The sequence below is a fragment of the Sinocyclocheilus anshuiensis genome, unplaced genomic scaffold (assembly GCF_001515605.1).
Source record: "Sinocyclocheilus anshuiensis isolate Anshui unplaced genomic scaffold, SAMN03320099.WGS_v1.1 scaffold659, whole genome shotgun sequence".
Taxonomy (NCBI): domain Eukaryota; kingdom Metazoa; phylum Chordata; class Actinopteri; order Cypriniformes; family Cyprinidae; genus Sinocyclocheilus; species Sinocyclocheilus anshuiensis.
In genome coordinates, this window is record NW_015549698.1 from 663,028 (window position 1) to 672,751 (window position 9,724).

Sequence of the window (9,724 nt, forward strand, 5' to 3'; positions counted from 1 at the left end):
GGTGTAACATTGGTTTTGCTTTGTTTCACAGAACTAATCGTTGCCTGGGTTGTGTACGTATGTGTGGGGCGGAGCTACCAAAATAGGGGCGAGACCCTTTTGGGGTAGGGGCGTGTTTGTTTTGGTGATTTCAAATGTCAACATTGGCTACCAGAAATCGCTTACCCCACCTTTAAAGTTGTCCAAATGAAGTTCTTAGCAATGCATATTACTAATCAAAAATTAAGTTCTGATATATTTACGGTAGGAAATTTACAAAATATCTTCATGGAACATGATCTTTACTTAATATCCTAATGATTTTTGGCATAAAAGAAAAATTGATAATTTTGACCCATACAATGTATTTTTGGCTATTGCTACAAATATACCCCAGCGACTTAAGACTGCTTTTGTGCTCCAGGGTCACATATGTCCTTGCTAAGCCACCCTAAAAATGACAGACGAATTTCTTTAAGCTACAGCAGTGTCTTCACTAACGTGGAGAAAAACAACTGCATGGCATCAAAATAAAAACTAAAGAATAGTGAAAGATTTACAATAACACAATTAAAACCTCTCCTCAGTACAACAAGCCAGCCTTTTCTAACATGCTTGGCTGAACGTAATGAAGTATCGATTAGCCAACGCAGGTGTGGAGGAGACAGGATTTACAAACTCCAGAGGAACTCCATGTGAAGTGCTCTTACACAGATCAACTGCTTTGGCTTCAGGACCAAAATATAGATCCAGTGGCCACCCAAAACCACTGTCCTAAAACTCAAACACTGCTAATATTCCCATGCATTACATTAATATGCCATGAAGCTGAATAGCAGAAAGCCAACCTGTATTTAGCCTAATGCATTCTAAATCATGTTTTCTTTGCATGGTTTTGTTCATGATGTTTGAGATTTATTTTGCTACATCCTAACATTGCGTTAGGCAAGTTGTTTTCAATTTAGCATATTTTCAGTGCTGTCCACAACCCTATCAAAACAGAGCTGTGATGAGATGCACTCAAAACCAATCAAATCCATTTTATTTCTTCCGAACACTTTTCAGCTTCACACAGACGCATTAAAAGCTCCAGTGAGAAAGTCAGAACAGACAGCAGGAACGACAAACATAGTCCGGGGTCACAAGAAATCAGTATTCATGTGCCAAGCCTTCTTTCCAAACCCTGCCTACAGAGCAAACACTGTGTAACCCAGTTAATATTCATGAGCCAAGCCTTCGCCGTGGCAGCATTTGTGAACTCACACCCACGTACCGAACTCAGTCTGTGCTACGGATGGAAGGATCTTTTTCAGTTTTAATATTAACCTTATACCATTTCATTGACCTCTCTAGCTAAAAATGAGAAGAAAAAAGTCCAATTTGGATTTGGATCAGTTGAATATGTTGTTACAGTATTGGCTAGCACTGCTTTATATTCTGCTTTGCTGATTTTCTCCATGTCCCTCTGATTGTACAATCACGAACACTGACCGTAGGTGATAGACGTAAAGCCTTCACTTCTAAGCATGTTTTTTTAATGCGCTCTCATTGAAATTTCAGCAGATGGTTCCAAGGAAGACCTACTACTGTTCCAAGCCTTTCCATTTATAGACTACAACGTGAAGACTGCTGGAGACTCAGAGACTTAGAAACGACTTTTAACTTCTTCCAAAGTGAAAGACGTCAGCAACGTTTTTCTGATCTCTTCTGAAAAAAGAAGACAATGTTTTTGCTGTAAGAGTGACTCTGATTGTCATATTTCTTTCTTTATTTATGGGCAAAGATCACCGGAACAACAACACAATATGTGATGTTTTACGTATTTGTATTTTTATTTAGTGCATTATCGTGTTGCCACAGAGAATGATGGGTAAATTAATCACATTTAAGCTGACTAGAAGAGTAGTACATTTTCATATCTTCCACTATGATTCTTCATCTGACAAGCCTGCCGCTCAGAAAAGCTGAACTTTAAGTAAATTCAGAGTTTCCTATTGTAATTAAGACATTGCGGTGATGCAGCATCTGTGGGGTCTTCTGAGCTAAAACTTCACATACACACTCTAGGGACTTATTTTGCATCTTGTAAAACGGGGCCATAATAGGTCCCCTATAAAAGGTGATGAGCATTTCAATAATCTAAAGAACTTTTTTTCCCACTGTAAAGAACTGAAAGGTTTCATGAATGTTAAAAAACTTTGGTATTATAACAGAGCCTACTCTGTCTCCTGTGTCACAGACAGGTGCTTTCAGTGCAGACTGCTTCATTGATAGGATTTTTGGGCTTTGTTTTTTCACTGTGCAATGCATTATAATCAGTGCAGACGTGTTGGTTGTTTATGGTTGACCGGCGATATCACAACTTGCTGCATTAAAATAATTCAGCTGGTGAGCAGTTTCTGATGTGAGCAGCAACCGCTTCCAATGGCTCATCTGATTCAGAGTCAGAACAATCTGTTTTATAATATTACTTTTATTGTTTTGACAGATTTTGTTGCATAACGTGGAGCTGTTATTGCATTGATGTCAGATGCATTCATTTGTAATGAATAATATTTGATTTGTGTCCATCAGTCTAAACAAAAACAGACAATCCAATGAGATGATGCCACTTTCATTTGTAACGTACGTAATTTACTGGACTTTCAACAAAACTGGCATTACTATATGCTTATATAACACATTTACAATTTAGGGTTGAATTTCAAGGAAAAATAACCATATGATGTATATGTACACTACTGTTCAAATGTTTTTTTTTGTTATTATTAATTTTCAAATGTTTTTGAAAGAAGTCTCTTCTGCTCACTAAGGCTGCATTTATTTGATTAAAATACAGTAAAAATTGTAACATTGTGAAATATTATTACTATTCAAAATAGCTGTTTTCTATGTGGATATATGTTAAAGTGTAATTTATTTCTGTGATGCGCAGCTGTATTTTCAGCATCATTCCTCCAGTCTTCAGTGTCACATGATCTTCAGAAATCATTCTAATATGCTGATTTGCTGCTCAAGAAACATTTCTGATTATTATCAATGTTGAAAACAGTTGTGCTGCACAATATTTTTGTAGAAACCATCATACATTGTCCAAATGTCATTTATTTGAAATAGAAATCTTTTGTAACGTTTAAAAACATATTTATTGTCACTTTTGATCAATTTAATGCATGCTTGCCAAATAACTGATTTTGTAAAAAAAAAAATAAAAAAAAAAAATGTAATGGTGGTGTATGAATTATAATTACTTATAATATCATTACTTCATGTTGAAATTTACATCTACTTTTTAGGTAGTGGCAGGTTATTTTGCTCATCTTCCCTTAAATTTCGTTGCTTAAACACAAGGAAATTATATTTTTATGTCATTTGTGAGCAGTCTGAATTAAATGTGATGAGATAAAAGACAGTTTTAAAAAATACCAATGGAAAGAAAGCACCTTTCTATCATGTAGTCTTCGCAGGCTGCACAGAAAAACTTCACAAACAAAAGACTCATGGACTTGGTTTTTAATAAAGTTAATGGTATGAATTAGCCAGGTTTTTTTAATAAGTGCTATTTTAAGCAATGAATTCAAAGAGGGCCATCTTCATCTTGAAATTATCATCTGCCACCAGTCGAATGAGATATTTTAAGCAATAAATAGTGTGTGCAAAGAGGGCCATTTTTGGTTTACTTGACATTCTCCATCTACTACGGCTGGTGGGCAAACAAAGTAGATTTTGTGCCCGTATGTGTGCTGATTGGGTGAGTGCTCATGTGTGCTAACTAACCTCCAGTCCATTTTCTCCACCAGGTAGGCACATATTAAAAAGCCGGTGCGGTTGAAGCCATGCGTGCAGTGAACGCCTGCGGGAGACAGAACACAACAGTGACTTCAACACAACTGAATCACACATTATTCACACAGCCCACCCACCCGCCAAACCAATCACTCTGGACACATGAACGATTTTCATCCTTCACTGAAATCTATATCATAATTTTTGGTTATTTATGCGGTCTGAGACCGCTGGCCTTCGAACTGATGACAGAAGCAAGCCCTTCATTTGTGGACTCACTGATACATGTATTAAATATGCAGCGCTGAGTGCTGAACTCTGGTCGAGCCAGCCGCAGCTTGCAAATAGCTGTGTGAACTTATTAAGATAATTACAGTCATCAGCAGGAAGTGCGGAGAGACGTGCTTCCCAAGCGTTTCTTTCACAGAGCTGGCCTTTTGTTTCGAGTTTGCCGCTTTTGCAACAGGGTAATAATCAAAGAGTGATGAAAAACAGCGAGATGCAAAAGCTGAAGTCGTCCATATAACACATACATAGTAGTAGAGCCGCAATATACTAGAACTGACAATAAACCTGATGAAAAATAAAAATTAAAGCAACTCTATGCAGTTTTGTGTATTTTTGTGAGCCTCCTACAGTTAAGGAGTTCCTAAAGTTGAGTGGATTTCACTTTCGTAAATATACGTATCAGTGGATCAACCCGAAATATATCTAGTGGTCGACCGATATTGATTTCCTAATGGTCAATGCCAACATGTTATTGCATTTAAAAACTTGAGCAGTGGAATTTAAAAAAAAAATTGCAACGTAGTTTAACTTGACTTTTAACTTGATCGTAGGCTTGCCGCGATATACGGTGCTGACGGTGATACCGGTGTTAAGCTGCAACACCGGTTACATCAGTTGCCCACCAATTTAGTCATTTTGATTTTTTATAGTAATAAAAATAATTTAGTTCAGTAAAAGAACAGACACTACAATTACAAACTGAACGCGGCTGCTCAATGCAGCGTGCCGAACGACAGTCGCATCACAGATCAGATTTCATTTCTCCAGTGAGGAGAGTGAGTCCAGCTGACTGACAAGAAGAGTGAGGTGAGACGGACAAGACGATCGCGGATGATTTAGTTTCAAAACGAGATGCAAAAGTGCCTGTTTGGCAATATTTAGGATTTTGAAAAGCCTGTTGACTTTATCTGATTTTGGAAGTTTTTTTTAACATTCGTTTCTTATTTAATTGGTTCCACATTGTTTGCTGATTTTTACTTTATTTAAACTTTGTGTCATTTGTTTATTTTATTTGACATCAAGGTGTATGCCGTGCCTCCAACCTTTCTTACTCGTTTTGCTAATAAACTTTCTACTTTCTTATTTATTTAGTTATATATTATACATGTTAACTTATTTCCAGTTTTGTATACCTATTTAAAGTTTATGTAAGTTATTGTTATTTTATATTAGGCATAGCCTATAGCATGGTGTATTTTAAAATTTCCTCACCGTCACAACCCTACTTGATTGGTGAATTTTCAGAAGCTGCAAAAGATGTGAAATGAGAGCAAGCAACGGTCAGTTACATCTGTCTAGAGCATGTTTACATACTGCAGAAAACCAATGGAAAAGCAGCACAGTGAAATGCAAAAACAGCTTCAAAATGTGCTTCCACAGACGCTGAAAAATGAAGCTAGAGTTAAGCACGAGGAGCTCATGACATTTACCCCGTCTACACCGGCAAAGCAAACAAAGCCCATTCGGATCAATGATGCTGTCTGCTGTGGATGTGCACCCGACAGCAAACAGATGCCCCATGCTATTTCTGACATTCAGGCAAAAAAGATGCAGAAAGATCAGATCTTTTTTCAGTGCAGACAGCATCAATCATGATTCATGTATGCAGTCCTGTCATTCTCATCCTAACGAACAATCTTCACGTCCTCCACACAAAGAGAGGCCAACACACCAGCTGATGACACCTGACTGAGGAAATAAACACAGACAGTAAGCTGTGCTTGATTTGTAACAGCAGTGATCTGACCCACCAGCAGCGAAAGCAAATCATCGTCTTGCAGTTTTCCAAAGACGTAAAGCAACATCTCTGGTCGTGCCGCCGATCCTGATCACTGCTCACTATGTACAATAAAGACACGGCTCATACTCTTATACAAGCAGTGCTATTTTAGTATCATTAAGATGCTATTATACAGTGTTGGGTGTAATGCATTACTAAGCAATTAATTACTGGAATTTAATTACTTTTCCGTTGTAAAAGTTAGGGATACTCTAATAATTCTGGGCCGGTTTCATAGACAGGGCTTAGCCTAAACCAGGATTAGGCCATAGTTCAATTAAGACATTTAAGTAATTTTTATAAACGTGCCTTAAAAATAAACATTACTGGTGTGCATCTTGAGACAAAACAGAGGCACTGATATATTTTAAGATCAGTCAGTGCAAGTTTCTTTTAGTTGAAACAGCTCAGACTTACATTTTAGTCTGGGACTAGGCTTAAGGCATGTCTGTGAAACTGGGGGCTGATGAAATTAAATTAAATACTGTTTAGAACAATTCGGAATAAAACAATATTAGAACATCTCATGTTAAAGAATATGTTTTTAGTGTAACCTCCATTTAAATACTGTACTTTGGTCAGTTGAAGAATAATTTATGCAATTTTGTTTTATTTCTTTTAAAGAATTAAAAGAGCAGTTTCATATCGGTCTTTGTATTGCTCAACTGGTCAAGGTTGATATGGGATTTAAAAAGTAACAAGTAATGCAATACTTTTCAGAGAGTGTATTTAGTACAGTAATCTAATTACAATGTTGAAGATGTAATCAACAGCTAGAAATTAATTACTTTTTTTAAGTGTAATCTACCCAATAGAGCTATTAGTTTGTTTGTTTTTTATATAATTTTGTTTTTGTCATATGCATATATACTTTTTCTAAATGTTTCTTTCAGTTTTAGCTTTATTTATATTTATTATTATAATATTTATTTTAGTACATTAAGTCAAACTAAATGAAAATGAGAAATGTTGCCTTGGCAACAATTTAAAATTTATATCATTTTTAAAGAATTTTTTCTCCAAATATAATTTTTTTAAATATTTTATTTCATGTAACAAATGTTTTTTTTTTATGGTTGTATGGCTGTACCAAATGCAATGTTGGATGGGTTGTACTGTTCTGTTTTTTGTGTGTGTGTGTGTGTGTGTGTGTGAGTGTGTGAGTCCATGTGTGTGTGCGTGTGTGTGAGTGCGTGCGTGCGTGCATGCGTTTGAGTGTGTGTGCGCGTGTGTGTGTGTGTAGCCTCTGTCAAGGCACTGCTAGATGGACCCAATGATGGAGTGATTCTTTAAAAACAAGCGTCCATCAATAGTAATGCGCGTGTTCAGTCATCAATCTGCGAGCTGTGTTCAGCCCACTGTCAGTGGTTGTGAACAGCCCAAACTATTGCACACAAAAACACAAAGCTTGTACAAAATGATATGCAAATTTGTTCTGCAGACCCGCAGCTTCCTGCACTGCAGTTTGAAAGACTCTACAACGCTTAAAGAGCTCAGCTACCATTGCAGGAACAAGTATGTGATCCCTTACAGGGCTGTACAGTGCGACATATATGTCGCACGTGCTACGAAAAAACTGGTCTGTGCGATGAATAAATTTACCACTGTAGCACGGGTGCGATACAGTTTTGCATGTTCATAACACAGCTGCTTAATAGTGTGAAGTGATTTCGTTGTGCTTGTTTGTGTGTGTGAGGTTGATTATCTATGTGAAAAAAAAGTTAACATACAGCCCTGCCTTAGGATTTACCTGGATTTCTGCATACATTGATCAACAAATTTAATTTCATGTCTTAGCCTAATGAACACGTAATGAATTCTAAAATACATCAGGAAATTTGTGAGGCAAGTGTAAAGTCAACTGAATGTGTGATGTGACAGGACAAAAACCAACAGAAGAAAATACACCTTCTGGAGTCACAGTCCTGACCTCAACCCGGTTTTGCCGGTTTTGCCATGAACTCAAGAGAGCAATTCTATCCAAAGAATATTGCAGAAGAAATGGTGCAAAAGTCCTCCTGAATGTTGTAAATGTCTGAGCTGCAATTACAGGAAACGTTTGGTGGAGGTTACTGCTGTCAAATGGACGGTCAATAATTGATTAAATCTAAGGTTCACATAGCTACACTACTGTTCAAAAGTTTTTTGTTTTTTTTTATGCATTTTTTTATGCACACTCAAGGATGCATTAAATCAAAGAGATTGTTCTTTCTATTCACCAAAGGAAAAAAAAAAGAAAGAAAAAAAAGTTGTGGTTTCCACAAAATATGAAGCAGCACAACTGTTTTCAACATTGAGAATGATTTCTGAAGATCATGTGACACTGAAGACTGGAGTAATGATACTGAAAATTACATTTTACAGTATAATCATAAAAAAACAAACAAAATAATATTTCAGTATTACTGTTTTTACTGTATTTTTGATCAAATAAACTAGTGCTGTCAAACAATTAATCGCATTCAAAAAAAGTTTGCGTTTACATAATATACTGTATGTGTGTGTACTGTTTATTTATTATGTATATATAAATACACACGCATTCAGTATATATTTTGAAAATATTTACATGTATATGCATTTATATATTTATATTATTATATTTTATATGGTATATAAATACATTTAATACATAAACATAACATATTTTTCTTAAATATATACATGCATATGTGTGTGTTTTTTATATTATTATATTATATATAAATAGATTTAATATAGAAATATAACATTTTTCTTAAATATATACATGTGTGTGTATTTATATATACATAATAAATAAACACAGTACACACACATATATTATGTAAACAAAAACTTTTATTTTGGATGCGATTAATCGTTTGACAGCACTACAATAAATGCATCCTTGGTGAGCAGAAGCAATTTCCTTCAAAAAACATTGTAAAAAATCTTACCAACCCTAAACTAGGGCTGCACGAAATCATAATTGTCGATTATTCCCTTGAAATTGTAATTGCGATTATTAATTACGATTATCACAATTTACATTGAATGATGTTTATACCATTGTTTGATGCAACTGCATGCCGTATTTTTATATGAAAATAAACAAGCTGAAAACACTCTAACTGAAAAACCTTTAGTGCTTTTCTATAGTATTAAGCCTCAAATGTCAACTATTCATCGGATTGGTTTCTTCTTTAAATTATAAAAAGTACAAATATGAATGGTATTATAATGTTATACTAAAACTAAAACTATGGAAAAACCCTTAAGATAACATGGAGAAAGAAAAATATATCTTAAGCGTGCAGAACAACATAAGTGGACTTTCAACGATTAATTGCCGCTTTGAGCGATTACGTAATTGTGGCATCCATAATTGTAATCACGATTAGAAATTCGATTAATTGTGCGGCCCTACCCTAAACTTACAGCAAGTAAAACGTACTCTTAACAGTAAGTGTTATGAACAGTGTGTTCAATAAAGATGTAAAAACAATGTCTGTGTTATTTGAGCAGACTGTCTGACTGTTTATGGTTGTGACTCAAGACACACAAAATTATATCACCGATTTATGCAGAAATCCACGTAAAGGGTTTATTTTTTCCCCAACTCTATTTATCTGCTGGTTGACATTAACCAATAGCCAACACAGTCTAGGAAAGGTTCGATGAAAAGAAGAGTCATTTCAGAGGTAGTGTGAGTTATTACATTTTGCTGAAAAATTACAAAGACAAACACTTTGCAATAACGTGCACTGATGAAACGTTTCCAATAACACCAGAAACATACATCATATGCAACATATTTTCTCCATATATTCCCCCAGGAGTGAAACAGCTTTCATCTAGATGAAATGAATTTCATACATTTTCTTCATAACCCGATAAAGTGTCTTTATTAGTAAATCATAGCCAAGAGCG

General features: G+C 35.4%; 1 protein-coding gene across 1 annotated transcript in view; it reads right to left on the bottom strand.

Moving 5' to 3' along the window:
• The window catches only part of rngtt (RNA guanylyltransferase and 5'-phosphatase), a 116,733-nt gene that overhangs the window by 97,156 nt on the left and 9,853 nt on the right, over positions 1 to 9,724 (bottom strand). The window contains exon 5 of the mRNA XM_016449830.1: positions 3,757 to 3,832. Within this exon, the coding sequence (XP_016305316.1) occupies positions 3,757 to 3,832 (76 nt within the window). The remainder of the gene's footprint in view (positions 1 to 3,756; positions 3,833 to 9,724) is intronic.